The following is a 17,413-nucleotide window of genomic DNA, read 5'->3' as shown; positions in this document are numbered from 1 at the left end:
ACATCTTTAAAAGCAAAGCATAACTATATGCCTTATAGGTTAAAAAAGAGTCCTTTGTAAACTGTCATGTTATAAATACATTGACAATAATGATGATTCATGATACTGATAATAATGAGGAGGAGGAGGATTATATATCTTTTCTACATCATTTTTCAAGGTGTATCCGGGGATAGTACTCATTTGGAATGAATTCTTCCAATTTCCTGGGCTTCCATTGTAGAACGAAGCCCTATCTATCTGAACAGTGTTGAGTCTCAGTTGCTGGTAGCAGCTGGGCTCTACTGTCAAAGGAGCAACAGGGATTTGTAGTCCTCCTTACGTGCCACTTTTCTCAGGAGCTGCTGCCTTGGACTTTTGGCCTTTGACACACCATCAGACTCACAATGTAAGCAGACACTGTAGTCCTACCAGTCTGGCTGCAGGGTCCCACTCCTGGCTCAATCCTGGTGCAAGAGGCTTTCTCCAACCCTTCATAGCAATGGGGTAGCAGCATTTCCAGGACCAGGCTTTTGGTCATACAGAGGCAGGTCCTCTAGTTGGCTAGAAGAATACTGATTCCAGGGAGTCATGCCTTCCCAGGAATTCCAAGCACAAATTATTTGCATGAGGATTACCAAGAGTGTTTGCTAAAATGCAGATTCCAGGACCCCAGCTGGAGCTGGTGAAAGAGGACTGCAAACCAAAGTTTAAGAACCCTCAACTCTAGACCTGTGGTCTCTCAAATGTCATCTCTCAGGTGCTACATAAGACAATGCCATTGGTCATGTGAAGAATATAAGAGCTTCTATTTATATACAGTAAGAAATAAAAATAAGAAATTACTTTATACTACTATTTAATACTCAGCTTGTCACTGCATTCCTCATGTGCTCATGTCACCTCTGGTACTGGATGCCTCCTGAGATTAGAAGCTTCAAACCGCAAGGGTATGAACAGTGGGGTCACATTGGTACATGTTTTTTCAGAGCATTAGCATGTACTGCAGTTTGCTCATGAAGTCAGTTTGTGGATTATATTAGTCAGTTTTAATTAAACTAAGCCTGAAAAAAAGGGACAGGTGTCTTAAAAAGATCCCTGCAGAGTTCCCATCATGGCTCAGCAGTTAACAAACCTGACTGGTATCCATGAGGATGTGGGTTCGATTCCTGGCCTTTGCTCAGTGGGTTAAGGATCTGGCGTTGCCATGAGCTGTGGTGTAGGCCAGTGGCTACAGCTCTGATTAGACTCCTAGCCTGGGAACCTCCATATGCCAAGAGTGTGGCCCTAAAAAGACAAAAGAAAAAAAAAAAAAAGATCCTGCAAAAAGTCACTCTGTATCTTGATGATAATAACAAGCATCAGTGAAAAAAAAAAAACAAGAAAATGGCAGAACTGACAGTTTTCCTTTTAGCTTCTCTTCAGGATGAGCTTTTCTTCAATCATATTAAAATGTAAAAATGATGATCAACCAATCAAACTTACAAAGAATCAGCCCCCTAAAACTCCCCAAACTTAAAAAGTATCCAGAAGATGAACTACAATATGGGCTCACATCCACCCAGCCTCAATGCTGACTCACAGCTAAATTTAGAGTATGTTTTGGGATATTAGTTACAACCAATATAAAGTTGTCATGATTAACAAGATTAAGAAACCAAAACATTATAAATAATAACCTTTTTAACATGAGAAGGAAGCTTTGTGCTGTTAATAAAGTGAACAATTTCAAACGGTTTATTTCATCTTTATCTCATTATTTAAATACTTCTATGTTGGTGTATTTTGTAATAATTCACTCTATGATAAATATTTATAACAAAATAAGCAACACATATTATGCGGGATCACCTAAATTCTTTGACTGGTGCAAGGGCCAGGACCAGCTTCTGTCCCAGCTTGAAACTTTCCTGAATCCGTGTCTCCCTCTTTGACTTCCTAATCAGTTTTGAGTTTAAGCAACCTGTTTCTCAGTGATTCGTGCCATCGGTAATAAAAAAGCTCCTTCTTACGCAGGCATTTTAAGGACTTTGTCATGGAACCTCAGAAGAAAAATGCAATGAATTGGCCAGTCCTGCTCATCCCAGACATGTGAACCAAAGGAATTCTGGGTTCTGCCATCTGCCTTGCATGTAATCTCCCAGAAAGGCCATAGCAGACTCCGAAGCCAAGGGGCTCCAGTCTCTGGGGCACCCCTGCAAGTGCAGAACCAGGTGTGACTGTCTACCTGGGAACGTTATAGTCACAGATGATCATCCGTGATCTCCTTGGTCTCATGTTTTCCATCTCCGTCTGCTGTCACCACTTCTCTTCCTCCCTAAGCCAGCTCCCTGTGACTTACACTGCCACTCCCAGGGCCTGCCTGGGGCCTGCTTCCTTTGAAGACCCAGTTTGGACTCTTCTCCAGTTTTTGACCTTAGCACATCTCATTTCATTTTCTTTCTTTTATTATTATTATTTTTTAATAGTTATTTCCCCAATATGCTTTTTTTCCCCTACTGTACAGCATGGTGACCCAGTTACACATACATGTACACATTCTATTTTCGCACATTATCAGTCTCCATCATAAGTGACTTCATTTCATTTTCAAACTGTGTGTCATGTTAGCACCCGAAATCCACAGCTATGACTGAGATGCTCCCTGAGGCTTGTAGGGCTCCTATGAACTTGTCAGGCTCCCATTTCCTGAGAAAAGGGCCAGTGATTGTATTACTGTATCAAATGGGAAAGAAAGGATCCAAGGACCACTTCTGGGAGCCAGCTCCACACCATGTTAAGGTCTCCCTTCACTCTCTCAGGCCCTAAGAATATCAAGGACAGAAAGAAGAATTGTACAACCAAAGGTTTCTCTTTCCGTTTGGTTCTCTGCTACTTAGTTGGCTCTTTTCAGCTATCATAGCTTGCAGATCTACAGCCTAGCTTCTGTTCTTTGTCAAGATGAGAGGACAAAGAGGAAGCTGGAGACAGGACAGAACTTTCATTAGATTTGGTGACAGACCTCTCTTCTCCATTTACTTTCTTCATCTGCTCCATTCTTTTTTATTTATTTCTTTCTTTTTTTGTCTTTTCAGGGCCGCACCTGCGACACATGGAGGTTCCCAGGCCAGGGGTTCAGTCAGAGCTGTAGCCACCGGCCTACGTCAGAGCCACGGCAACACCAGAGCCGAGCCACGTCTGTGACCTACACCATAGTTCATGGCAACGCCAGATCCTTAACCCACTGAGTGAGGCCAGGGTTTGAACCCACAACCTCATGGTTCCCAGTCAGATTGGTTTCCACTGCGCCATGACAGAAACTCCTTCCCCTCCCCCCCCTTTCTTATTGCTGTTTGCTCACTCCATCCTTTAGCCACACATTCCCCACCTGCTACATATCTCCTGGCTGCCATCTGAATAGGTCTCCCACTTTGCCCTTGTGTGGCTCTCCTGATTTAGAATTGAGTCAATATAAGTTGGTAAAGTAACCTCCAATATTTTCTTCTCCAAGCATCCCTTTCATTGTTTTCCATACAGATTCTTTGTTTTATTTATTTATGTATTTATAAGTAATAAATAACCAGCCACTGCAGAGACCCCGGCCACTGCAGTGACAACACCAGATCCTTAATCTGCTGTGCCACAAGAGAACTCCCAGCTTCCTTGTTTTAAAAGATTATGTAGGAGTTCCTGCTATGGCACAGTGGATTAAGGGTCTGGCATTGCTGCAGCTGTGGCTCAGATTTGATCCCTGGCCTGGGAATTTCCATATGGTGTGTGTATGGCCAAAAAAAAAAAAAAAAAAAAAAGACTATGTGTATTAACCTATTTGCAAGCAATACTGTTATTCCCAGTGTTAAAAATCTAAGATCTAAGTGACTAAAAACTAGATAGACTAGGGAAAGGTTGCCTCTGCCAAGGGAGGATGGATGCTGGTGGCACTACCTTCAGATGGGAGATAGGGAAAGAGGTACAGAGTGCACCTAAGGCTCTGCTCCCCACCACTGGGAGCTGGGAATTGACTGTGTCTCCTGATGTCCATGTTTCCATGTGTGTTCTCTTAAACTTGACATTGCTGTCTGATATGATTCATTTATGCTTCCTGTATGTTTATGATGCAAATAGGGCCACAGGGATTTTTTGCTTAGTACAAAATCTTAATCTACATACACTCAAATTCAGAAGGCCTGGATGTAAGAAGCTCCAAAGTGAGGAAAGGCCATTTCTCATGAACTCAATCCTAATTTTAGTAAGTCATCTCTTAGGATCTCTTACATATTGAGTATTTCAAGCAAGTTTTATTATATTTGTTTTGTTTACCCTGGCTACAAAAGTCATCTTTACAGTAAAGCACATATGAGAGGCTAAAAACTATAGAAGTACCATGTGATCTGAATAGGGTAAAAATGGATTTGCTGGAGTTCCTGTCGTGGCTCAGTGGTTAACGAATCCGACTAGGAACCATGAGGTTGCAGGTTCGATCCCTGGCCTTGCTCAGTGGGTTAAGGATCCCGTGTTGTCGTGAGCTGTGGTGTAGGTTGCAGGTGTGGCTCAGATCCCGAGTTGCTGTGGCTGTGGTGTAGGCTGTGGCTACAGCTCTGATTACACCCCTAGCCTGGGAACCTCCATATGCCGCAGAAGTGGCCCTAGAAAAAGCAAAAAAAGACAAAAAAAAGGATTTGCTTTAAACTATTTCCTTTAGGAGTTGAAATTTGTATATGCTTTTGCTAAAATGAAAAAGATATAACACCAAGACTAGGACCCTGAAATATCTGTCCTGGTGTTAAGCATTAGAATACAATAAAAGTAACATAGAATAAACTCTATTAAAATCCAAATTCTGGGAGTTCCCGTCGTGGCTCAATGGTTAACGAATCCAACTAGGAACTATGGGAGGTTGAGGGTTCGATCCCTGGCCTTGCTCAGTGGGTTAAGGATCCGGCGTTGCCATAAGCTGTGGTGTAGGTTGCAAATGTGGCTTGGATCCCGTGTTGCTGTGGCTCTGGCATAGGCCGGTGGCTACAGCTCTAATTGAACCCCTAGCCTGGGAACCTCAATATGCTGCGGGAGCAGCCCAAGAAATGGCAAAGAGACAAAAAAAAAATCCAGATTCTGCCATTAAATTCTTACCCAAAACTTCTATTGAAATTAGTAGAGCAGATAAGAATAAAGCCAATGAAATTTTTTACAGTCATCTCACCTGAGTTTTGTTTTGTTTTGTTTTTGTTGTTTTTTCCATTTTTGGGTACCCCATGGCACATTGAATTCCCATAGCAAGGATTCAGACCCGAACCACAGCTATGACTCAAGCCACTGTGCTGGGGCCAGGATCAAACCTGTGACCCCGTGCTCCCAAGACACCATAGATCCCATTGTGCCACAGTGGGAATTCCTCACCTGATATTATTTTTAAGAAATAGTTAAATTGGGAGTTACCGTTGTGGTGCAGTGGAAACAAACTTGACTAGTATCCATGAGGATGTGGGTTCAATCCCTGGCCTTGCTCAGTGGGTTAAGGATCTGACATTGCTGTGAGCTGTGGTGTAGGTTTCGGACATGGCTTGGATCCCGCATTGCTGTGGCTGTGTTATTTGCTGGCAGCTGTAGCTCTGATTCGACTCCTGGCCTGGAAACTTCCATATTTTTTTAGGGTGCGGCCCTAACAAAAAAAAAAAAAAGAGAAACAATTTAATTGGACTTATTTGGACCAAAAAAATGGCTATTTTACTTACCATTTGGAAGCATGAGAAGAAGATAAGTTGTCATTAATAGGGGTTGTTAAGACGTGTTGGTGTACAACATTTAAATACTTCTCAATGTGAATCTGTCACAGAAAAGTTAAAGTTTAGGCCATTAGAGTGGACTTGAGCTACTTAGCTAATTTACTTCATTTCATTAGGTTAACGCTCAGAATGGTGTAATTAAGCCAGAAGAGACAACATGCTATGTGTTCATTACAAGCCTAAGGTATCATTAGGCCTCTCAAAGCCAAATTACTTTATCCGAAAAAGCATAATAAACGATTAGACTCAAAGCTTAAGTGACCTGTAGCACTGTTCACAAATGACACTGCACCAGAGTCAGTTTACTCCCCAGCCAGGGAAACTTGCCAGGCAATACAGACATGGAGTGATGTCTTTCTCTTATGGAACTTCAAGCAAGCAGCTGAGGAGAGAGTTTGGCCTTTAGGTAACAAGATTATTTAAAATGGCCAACCCGAAGACTCCAGCTGGGTCCAGCCCTCTCATTGTCAGATAATGTAGGACAATGGCAAGCAAGTCTGATGAGGCAACAGAATATTCCTCCTCTCATAGCCTCAGGATTTGAGCTAGGAAGCTGATAACAGGGTAAAGTGAAAGTCAAAAGCAAGAGCAGAGACACTGATCGAGGTCTTGAAGAGGGAGATGGTCTTTCTTTGGACCCATGTGCTGATAGAGTCTTATGTTATATGTGAACATGATCCTGGTCTGAAGATTGGATTCTTCCATGCCCTTAGATATATCTATAATGATGAAGTCCGCATATATTTCAAGCAAGCATTAGTATTTTTGTTGTATCTCGCTGGTCCAAAATTGGTAGATTTCTTTCCTATTTCCAGTCTTATGTGCTGGATCACAACATTACAAAGATGACTAAAGTCAAAATACTTAAGCTATCAGGGAAAAGTAAACTCTGATTTTTCAGAATCCTGGTGCATCTGATAGAAACTTCCTGCAATGTATTGGTATGAATCCTTTTTTTGTCAGGCATATTATTGGACTAATATAGTTATTTTTAAAATTCTAAAGTCTTTTTATCAAACACCATTTTAGGGGTTAACACTGTATAATCAAATATTATCAATGCCTCAGATTCTTTATGGAATGTGACAAGATGTAAGTCAATCAGTTAATAATCACTTTTTAAATATAATTTTATTGAAGGATAGTTAATTCACAACGTTATGTTAATTTCTGCTGTACAGCAAAGTGAGTGAAATAATGCCATTTACAGCAACGTGGATGGACCTCCACCTTATCATATAACTGAAGTAAGTCAGACAGAGAAACAAATATACCATATGACATCACTTATATGGAATTTAAGAAACGGTACAAATAATGATCATTTTTAAAAAAAGATCAGGATGAAAAAGCTGATGACCAACCCAAGCCTGCCTCTGTTAACGGAATTACACAGGAGCCTGTGAGAATCCCACAATTCTTTATTCTCAAGGAATCTTTGTCTCCTTCTAGGACTTTATTTAATATCTACAGCTCTACTTACTTTTAACCCCATTTCAGTCCTTTTGATTGCTGTTTCAAGATTCTGAATGTCTAGAGTCTCACGTTTTTCCTCAGGAGGGAAATTGGTTAATTTCTCCCTTAGTTGATAAAGGTCTTCATGGACCTAAAGGTGGAAAAACACAAAATAACAAAAGAATATGTACATCATCCATCTAAAACAGTTCTTTATCTTAAAGTTTTGTAATTTGCTTGGATTGCTAGAGACAATAAAGTTGATTCTAAAGATGGTGTTCATTGAAAAGGACTGTCTTTATGGTTCTAAGATATACTTTATTAGATGGCTCCACATATTATCTTTCAGATTTTGGAAAACTAAGCTTTCATACAGTTTCATATTTGTCCAAGTTGGAGCCAAGATAAAATTGCAAGTCAAATGGCTTCTGCTTTTTCAGGTGGTAAAGCAGTTGAGTCAGATACAGTAAGAAGTTTGAGCCCAACTCTGATTTCAACAAAGCTTTCGGCAAATAGAGGTTCTAGTGAAAGCAGTGCCTTTCAAAAGAGAACTGTAAATATGATGACAGACCTATTGGTTTTCCATTCTAGCTAGATCCTCCCCTTACTGCTCTGAAGAAGCAGTTCTATAGGTGTGGCCTTAATTTTGTTTAGTCAGAAGTGAAAATGATCCATGAAGAAACAGCAACATAATGTTATTACTTTAAAATTTTCCTTCAATTTGGGGATTAATGCAAACTATTGCCTTTGGAATGGATAAGCAATGAGATCCTGCTGTATAGCACTGGGAACTATATCTACTCACTTATGATGGAGCATGATGGAGGATAATGTGAGAGAAAGAATGTATATATGTATGTGTGACTGGGTCGCCCTGCTGTATAGTAGAAAATTGGCAGAACACTGTAAACCAGCTACAGTAGAAAAAATAAAAATCATTTAAAAAAAACATTTTCCTTCAATTTGTATTTTTCCTTGCAAATGATGAATATTTCTCCAACATCAAGTACCTTCTGAATAAAATGGGAGTTATGAAATTAGACAGCACAAGATTCTCAGCATTCATATTAGCAACCAAACTTCAACAGATAAATACAGATGGCACCAATTATTGTATGGGCTGCTGCCACTAGAGAAACATTTTGTTATGCAAATTTATGAGCCCAACACCTGTTTCAGGAATAGTCACACCAATAACAATCTGCAGACTGGGTTGCTAAAGGCATTTTGAAACAGTTACCTTTTCTCTGTTAATACAACTGGACCTACACATGGATCCAGCCTATGCTATCGATTACTCTTGAATATTCCCAAGGAGCCAAGTACTCAAAAGATCAAAAAACATTTGCATCTTTTCACTGATGGGCATCACAGTCTGGCAGACACATCTGGTCATTTGTACTCTGCACAAATTATCATGTAGAGCCTTCAGGGCTCACAGATTGAAATCTGAACACACCTACTCTTTGCTGGTAGGCACTAAGGATGAAGATGTACTTCTTTCTATTGTTTTGTCCAAATTACTGCTGCAGGCTGATTTATTCTTTAAAGACATGGCAAAAGTACAAAGAGGCCGTTCAAGGGCAAGCCCACTTCCAGGTCCATGTCGTTTTTTTGGCTGTTTTTTTTCTTTTTAAATTTTTTTTTTGGGGGGGTTAACTTTTGAATGTACTGAATTTCCTTCTTGTGGCTCTTGTATTTGTAGCTTTGTGTATCATTCTGTAATTATACCTGTCAACTGCTAGTGGGAACAAAAACTGCACTTGATTAATTTATTGGGGAACCGCACTTGATTTCTTCATCTACTTTGTACAGACAATTAGATGACTTCATAGAGTTGTATGTAATAGGTCTGGTACATAGTAGTAGCTTGGGAACAGATAAACATAATTCCATGTTCTATTATAAAGTTCTACACAATGATAAACATAATAACAAATAAACATAATAACAGATAAACATAATTCTATGTTCTATTACAAAGTTCTATGCAACGTCCTACACAATGATAAACATAATAATAACATAACAGATAAACAAAATTCCATGTTCTATTACAATGTTCTATACAATGTCCATGCACACCATCCTCATTGCTCTAGTTTCCTCACCAAGTAAAAGAAAAAAAAAAATTACTCCACAGACTTGTGGAATGAAAACAAGGCAATGGGTATGAAAATGAATGAATAGAGGCTTTGGAACCCGACCTATGAATGAGAATTCTAGTTTACTAAACTGAGATTGGCAAACTTACTTAGCTCTTTAGAGCCTTAGTGTTCTTACCTTTAAAATGGAGATACATATTCTGCCTCTCAGGATAGTGACAAGAATAAAATTAAAGCATATAAAGTGCTTTGTACAGGGCCAGCCACATAGGAGGGCACTGAACAAATGTTAATTCTCTTCTCCTGAATTGTAAAACCTAGTGAAATGCCTTGCATGAAACTGGCACTTGGTAAATGTTCATTGATTTGAATTGCTCTCTTAATCTTTCTCAAGAGCTTTTTACTTTCCTTGCCAGATATTTTCTTCTCCCCTCTTAGTAACCGCACATCTGTTTGTGTAATTGCAATAGAGACAAGTACTGTAGGAAATGTTTCACCAGACCTGAGTAAAAAGAGATGAAGTTCTAAATCTCCATTCTTTCTTCAAATAGATCCAATCTACCATATTGAAATTTTCTCTGTCACTCATTATTTCTGTGATTATTAAATGCATTGCTTTCCATAATTTCCCACGTGGAGGAAGATTATTATTTTGACAGTTTGGGAACAGGGCTACTTAATAAGAAGTCCTTGAAAGACTTAATGCAGGCAAGAGTTGCTCTAGAATTTAAAAAAGACATGCCACCAGACTCTGTCAAAAAGCAGTCTCATAATTCCATTTTATTCATCTCTGCCAAAGATAAGAGTTTGGCTGAGTCATTCTCATAGCTTCCCCATTCAATTTTATATCGCATGCTCTTGGCAAACCAGACAGAGTGTTGATAAGAGAGACAGTGATAATATTGAGTTATCAACTAGCTCCAGTATTTCCAACCAATAAGGTCAGTGTTAACATACAACTGTTGGGTTTTTGAAATATGATTTCCAAGAGTCATTTAAAAGCTAATTTGATTGTAAGACGTGGTTGTCTTGGTTGCACAAACACATGTTTAACAGTTGGGTCAAACAAGTATCTATAAAGATATAAAGACCCCGCATTTTTATTGATAAAGTATAAACACAAAGCTTCTAAGAGGTAATAATAAAAAAAAGCATCTCGGAAACTTCCCAGAGTCACCACCACACTTCAAGATTGTTTCACAGATGTGCCATGCCTGTTTAAGGACCAGCACACACCTATCGATTACTTTGAGTGAGTTACTTTATCTCTTTGTATCTTAGTTTCTTCTTCTGTAAACTGCAGCTAAAAATAATACCTGCCTACTAGAGTAGCTGTTAGGAGATCATTTATCTACGCTCTCAGAACAGGGCCAGGCTTTCAATAAACTCTGGCTACTCTTTTAATTAGAATGGTTATTATTAATGTGGTAAAACCTCAGTATTCTGTTAAGTTGAGGAAAGACCCAGCTAAACTCCTAAAGGTCTGAATTACATACTTGAAAGTGAAAGAAGTAGCTAACAAAATGCTGCCGCATAGACCTCTATGTGGGGATGGTAATCATATTTCCTGAATCAAAAATGAAAACATGGCAGTTCCCTTGTGGTGTGGTGGCTTAAAGATCTGGTGTTGTGGAGTTCCCGTCATGGCTCAGCGGTTAATGAACCCAACTAGCATCATGAGGATGTGGGTTTGATCCCTGGCCTTGCTCAGTGGGTTAAGGATCCAGCATTGCCATGAGCTGTGGTGTAGGTCACGGACTTGGCTCGAATCTGGCGTTGCTGTGGCTGTGGTGTAGGTGGAGGCTACTGCTCCAATTTGACCCCTAGCCTGGGAAACTCCATATGCAACAGGTGCGGCTCTAAAGAGACAAAAAAAAAAAAAAAAAAAGATCTGGTGTTGTCATTGCAATGGTCAGGTTGCTGCTATGGTGTGGGTTCAATCCCAGTCTGGGAACTTCACATGCCATGAGTGCAGCCAAAAAAAAAAAAAAAAGGAAAAAAAGAAAACATGGACTTTGATACTGATCTGATTGGGAAAGAATGTTTTAAATCAGAACTATCCTGGAAAATCCAAATGTAGAAAGTACATTTTTTTTTCTTAATAAGTCACACAAAGAACACTGATTATTTGTATTTAAAGATTTTTCTCCTCTTGTATTTAAAGAATTTTTTTTGTTATTGTTTTTCAAGGCCAAACCAAGGCATATGGAGGTTCCCAAGCTAGGGGTCCAATTGGAGCTGCAGCTGTTGGCCTACACCACAGCCAGAGCAACACCGGATCTGAGCCACGTCTGTGACCTACACCACAGCAGATGGCAATGCCAGATCCTTAACCTACTGACTGAGGCCAGGGATTGAAGCCATATCCTCCTGGATACTAGTTGGGTTTGTAACCCACTGAGCCACAACAGAAACTCCCTCTCTTAAGTATTTGGACATTTTGTAAAAAACATTACTATTAGTATTAATTAGTGCCATCTATTATGTTTCGTAAATAATAATAATATCAGTACAGCTCCATTATTATTGTTATTTTTTTGGCTGTGGTGTGCAGAGGTTTGCTGTGGGATCTCAGTTCCCAGATCAGAGATTGAACACAGGCCACAGAAGTGAAAGCACCAAGTCCCAACAGCTAGACCACCAGGGAACTTCTGCTCCATTCATTTTTAAACAGAACATAAACTATTGGAGACTGAGTTTCATTATCTAGTCACCCAGGATCTATGAGCCCAATCCTGTGCCAGGTCAAGTGGGATATGCCGAAAATCAGCTTGTAACAGGGAAACAAGGCAACCTTGTTTGCCAAATAGCAAACATCTGTAGAGTTCTAGTTAAGAATGGAGTAGTCCTGGTGAAAAAGACGGGTTAAAATTAATTTTCCCTTTTCTTTTATCAATTTCGAATAAAACACAAGCTAATATTTAACACAACATAAGACATACAAAAAACAAAGCATATTAAAGAGTAAGAGACCAGATATAATAATAATTCACATATATGGAGTGTCATACTTTATTATCCTATATTTTAATCCTTACAAGACTGAGAGTTCACATTATTATATTCAGTTTATGCTTGAGGGAATCAGATTTAAAGTAACCTGTGCATGGGAGTTCCCGTGGTGGCGCAGTGGTTAACGAATCCGACTAGGAACCATGAGGTTGCGGGTTCCGTCCCTGCCCTTGCTCAGTGGGTTAATGATCCGGCGTTGCTGTGAGCTGTGGTGTAGGTTGCAGACGCGGCTCGGATCCCATGTTGCTGTGGCTCTGGCATAGGCTGGTGGCTACAGCTCAGATTCGACCCCTAGCCTGGGAACCTCCATATGCCGCGGGAGCGGCCCAAGAAATAGCAACAACAACAACAACAAAAGACAAAAAAAAAAAAAAGTAACCTGTTCAAGGTAGCACAGCTCATTTTTGGTGAAACTATTCAAATCTGAATCCAAAGCCTTTATGCCTAACCATTAATCAGTACATAGATAATATCTACAAATATACAAATGTATATTTGTAAACATACAAAGCTAATGGTTGGTGAAAGTTCAGTGGAAAAGGCAGAATTTAAATATCTAAAAGGGAAGTTCCCATCATGGCGCAGCAGAAACAAGGAACCATGAGGTTGCGGGTTCGATCCCTGGCTTCGTTCAGTGGGTTAAGTATTCGGCATTGCCGTGAGCTGTGGTGTAGGGCAACAGCTACAGCTCCGATTCCACCCCCAGCCTGGGAACCTCTATATACTGTGGGTGCAGCCCTAAAAAGACAAAAGACAACAACAACAACAAAAATCTAAAGGGGCAAAAGGGGGCAAGGGAAGTTTCTTTTTTCATACCAGGATTGATGGATTGAAAATGTTTAAGAAGATTGCTGGCATTTTCTATATATATGAGTCCACCTATAATATTCATCTTTGGTCAGTTTCCTTTCCATAATGTGAAAAAATCATGTACTTATCTGATAGCCTTGTTTTAAGGGTTAAATGAGTTTAATATATACAGCACTTAGAACCATGCATGATATCTGGTAAATACTATGTTAACTTTGATTGTTGTGATTTTTTTCATTGAATTCATATTTTACATGGTTATAATTTACAGCACAATCTAAAGTAGTAGGTCTCAAACCTGAGGGTGCATCAGAGTTATCCAAAAGGCTGGTAAAGACAGATCATTGGGCCCTACCCCCAGAACTTCTGATTTAATGGGTCTGGAGTAGGGTCTGAGGATTTGCATTTCTTACGAGTTCCCAGCTGGTACTGATGATGCTGGTCCTAGGACTACACACTAAGAACGATGGTCTAAAGCATTGCTTAATGTATGTCATTGAGACACAGACCTAATGTACTATATTAGAGCGAAGCAAGTGGAGATTTGAATGAAATAAAACCTCTGCATTTCTGCAAAAAAATCCTTTGATGTATATACATACAGAAACAATTTGATTGCCTATGATAACAGTAAAGGAAGTCTACTTTCCAGTAAAGAACAATTATATAGCTTTGGGAAAATTGGGTCAATTTAGAGTCAGAAATGGTTCTTTTGTTTTGTTTTGTCTTTTGTCTCTTTAGGGCTGCACTCGAGGTACATGGAGGTTCCCAAGCTAGGGGTCAAATAGGAGTGTAGCTGCCGGCCTGTGCCACAGCCACAGCAACGCAGGATCCGAGCTCCATCTTCTGCCTACCCCGCAGCTCACAGCAATGCTGTATTCTTAACCCACTGAGCAAGGCCAGGGATCGAACCCGCAACATTATGGTTCCTAGTTGGGTTCGTTAACCACTGAGCCACAACTGGAACTCTGAATGTGGTTCTAATCTAAGCTATGCATCCTACAGAAGAGAAAACTGAGGGCCAGAGGGGTAAAATTACTAGCCCCAAGTTGTACCTATCTGCAAGGGTCAGATCCAGTATTCTGACTGCCACTCAGGTACCCTTTTCCCTAGATGTACTGCTTATTGGTAGCATGTCTGAAGAAGATAGATATCACAGCCCCAGGTAGAAGTGGAACCCATGTTGGCATGTCCGAGGGTGCTGCTGAATGCTCACAAATAGTCAGAACACAGTGGGAAAGTAGGGAAGGTCTTCCACACGTCCTCCTTCTACGTACTCTACATAGTGCCAGGGAGACTCTTACACTGTATCTAGAGATGAGCCTCAGTGATCAGGTTAATGTGTGGCCTCTCTTTATTTACACAGCCCTCCACTTAGTGTGTTCAGAATAACTGTTTTAAGCAAGATGGGGTGCTCAGCAACATGGATATGACTATTCTCAGCTCTTCACATAGAGGGGTCTGGCCTTTGCCTTGGACACTGGGAGGTGATCTCTAGGCCCCTGCTTGATGGAAGTATCTTTATGCTATGGAGACTTTGAGCTACACTATATCAGTTCCAACCTCCAGAGGAATGAGACTGAAATCATTAATCTGTTCTTAGGGAAGGGCTGAAGACCAAAAGTCAGTGAAATGAGCATTGTGATCAAGCCCCAATAAAAACTCTGGACACTATAGTCTTGGGGACACTTTCCTAGTTGGCAGTAGTTTGTGCATAGCGTCACACATCATAGCTGGAAGGAGGTGGTATGCTCCATGACTCCACTGGGAGAAAATGGCTGGAAGCTCCATTTAGACCCCTCCTCAACACTGCCCTAAGCCTCTCTTCCCTTGATTGAATTCTTATCCTTTGGCCATAATAACACCATAATTGTAAGTACAACACTTTCCTGAGTTTTTTGTTTTTGTTGTCTTTTTGCCTTTTCTAGGGCCACTCCAAAGGCATATGGAGGTTCCCAGGTTAGGGGTCCAATTACAGCTGTAGCTGCCGGCCTACACCAGAGCCACAGCAACGCCAGATCTGAGCTGCATCTGCGACCTACACCACAGCTCACGGCAACGCCGGATCCTTAACCCACTGAGCAAGGTCAGGGATTGAACCCGAAACCTCATGGTTCCTAGTTGGATTCGTTAACCACTGAGCCACGAGGGGAACACCTCCTGAGTTTTTTGAGTTGCTCCACCAAATTAGCCAGCATGAGGCGGCTGGAGTTCCCAAATGTGTAGACAGCTGGTCTGAAGTGAGGGTGCTTCTAGAGACCCCTGTACTTGTGCCTGGTGTCTAAGTGAGGGCAGTCTTGTGGAGATTTGGCAGTTTGGCTAAACTCATTCTAAGGTGATGGTGAAAGCAAGGATAATATAAGGTGAGGTAAGACTATCTGGGTATGATTCATAATGGGGAAGTCTGTAAAACTGGTGAGTTTAGGGGTTTGTATTTTGGAAAAGCTGAATTTAAAGAAATCTCCCAAAAGGGAGGTAAGAGACCAAGTCCTAGCAGGAAGAAAAATTAGACCCATTGCAGATCTGAGTGAGAGTCCTGATAAAGTGACCTTAGGCAAATTACTTTAAGCCCTGGTCAAATAGTGCTAAGTATGTGTTAAAAGTGATGCTATATGTAGAAATGTTTTAAAACTACCATATTGAAATGTGAAAAAACAAAATGCTTTTAATATTTGGAAAAATCTGAGTGTAATTGTCACAAGCTAAGTTATACTGGAGAAGCTAATACTTTCTTCTTCCTCCTTTTTTGGCCAAATCCGTGGCATGCAGAAGTTCCGCAGCCAGGGATCAAATTTTTGCCACAGCAACAACCCGAGCTGCTACAGTGACAACACCAGATCCTTAACCCTCTGAGCCACAAGAGAACTCTGAAGTTAATATTTTATTGATATTCCCTCCTCAGATTAGAAAAAGTTACTTCCCTGTGTTTTTAAATTTGTCACATTTCCATATTCAAAACTGTTAACTTGAATAGTAAGCTTTTATCTTGAATTTATTTCCCTATTGTATGTTCCCAAGCAAGGGGTTTTAATTTTATTTATCTTTTATTGCAATATAATTGGCATACAACATAATAATTAGATACTTGTTCATATTGCAAAATGATCAACATAAGTCTAGTTAACATCCATCTCCATACACATTCACAATTTTTTTTCTTGTAATGAAAACTTTTTAAGATTTACTCTCTTAGCAATTTAAATACACACTAAGTATTGTTAACTACAATTACCACGCTCACGTCCCCAGAACTCATTTATTTGCAAGGGACTTTTAGATCCCCCCAAATTGGGGTGGTTAAGAAAAGCAGTTCACATATTTCAGTTTCTCCCCAGATTTATCACCTCTCCGTTGTATCTGATTTGTATCGCCTCCAGTTCCCTACTTCATGGATTCAAAATTTTTATGACATAACATTTAAAAATGGTGCCTCGGTGTAAGAAAAGATAGCTTTTTCCAAAGTAGAGGTCCCTGGCGGGGTGTATGGTCGTGGAGTTTTACCAGAGGCAGAATGACTGCGCTTCCCAGGGTCAGGCTCTGGAGGTGTGTGAGGCGGCCTGGCGAGGTCTGGGTTCGCCTGGGAGGCAGTCTAAAGGCTGGACACCAATGGATGGACGCTGCTGGGCCTCGCTCGAAGGGCCTTAGCCGGGTAGGGCCGGGAGAGACCCATTCCCACCTGGATTAAGATGGATCCGATGGGGTCGTGGTTTTCCGGCTCCTGGGCCATGCCTACCACCGGGCGCGGCTACCTAGCAGAGGAGGCGCGGTTTCTCGGCACATTAATTCTCCGCAGGGGGAGCTCGTTCCCATGGCAACTCAACGCGCACCTTGGCCCGGTCCACGACGGAAGCGGAAGAGGGGGAGAGAAAGGAGGCAGGGCCGGCCGTGCCTTCTGAGAACGCGCCTTCCTTGCGCGCCTCCCCTGCGCGACAGCGGCCATGGTATCGCCCAAGGCGGAAGAGGCTTGGAGACCAAACCGGCTCGCGGGTTCAGCAATGGCTGCGGGTGTCCCCTGCGCGCTCGTCACCAGCTGCTCGTCCACCTTTTCTGCTGACCGGCTAGTCCAAAGTGAGTAGAAGGTCTCCTGGGCCGAATTCCAAGCCCCCCCCCCCCCATCCCGCGGCTTGGCGGGTGACATTCCCAACACTGCGGCCTCCCTTGGGAGCCTCTGTCCCAGCCGCGGGCCCTGGATTCTTCCTCTCCTCCGTGGTGGCCCAAGGTCCCGCGGGTGCTCTTGGGAGGCAGTCGAGGTGCCCAGTGTCCCAGGGGTCCACCCCAAGCTCGTACACA

General features: G+C 41.4%; 2 protein-coding genes across 6 annotated transcripts in view; one reads left to right on the top strand and one right to left on the bottom strand.

Moving 5' to 3' along the window:
- LOC125119737 (IQ domain-containing protein H-like) overlaps nt 1–17,216 on the bottom strand; it is a 42,880-nt gene extending 25,664 nt beyond the window's left edge. The window contains exons 1-3 of the mRNA XM_047767142.1: nt 16,800–17,216; nt 7,225–7,347; nt 5,691–5,782 (exon numbers count right to left, since the gene is read on the bottom strand). Coding sequence (XP_047623098.1) covers nt 5,691–5,782; nt 7,225–7,347; nt 16,800–16,850 — 266 coding nt within the window. The 5' untranslated portion in view covers nt 16,851–17,216. The remainder of the gene's footprint in view (nt 1–5,690; nt 5,783–7,224; nt 7,348–16,799) is intronic.
- Nucleotides 17,033–17,413, top strand: part of AAGAB (alpha and gamma adaptin binding protein) — a 61,315-nt gene continuing 60,934 nt past the window's right edge. The window contains exon 1 of one of the 5 annotated variants that reach the window (XM_047767136.1): nt 17,033–17,191. In XM_047767136.1, the coding sequence (XP_047623092.1) occupies nt 17,062–17,191 (130 nt within the window). In that variant the 5' untranslated portion in view covers nt 17,033–17,061. The remainder of the gene's footprint in view (nt 17,192–17,413) is intronic. The other 4 variants (XM_047767141.1, XM_047767140.1, XM_047767139.1 and 1 more) reach the window with 4 other exon arrangements.

The sequence above is a fragment of the Phacochoerus africanus genome, chromosome 2 (assembly GCF_016906955.1).
Source record: "Phacochoerus africanus isolate WHEZ1 chromosome 2, ROS_Pafr_v1, whole genome shotgun sequence".
Lineage (NCBI taxonomy): Eukaryota > Metazoa > Chordata > Mammalia > Artiodactyla > Suidae > Phacochoerus > Phacochoerus africanus.
Note: the sequence above shows the minus strand (reverse complement) of the source record. Positions and strands in the feature narration are given on the sequence as shown.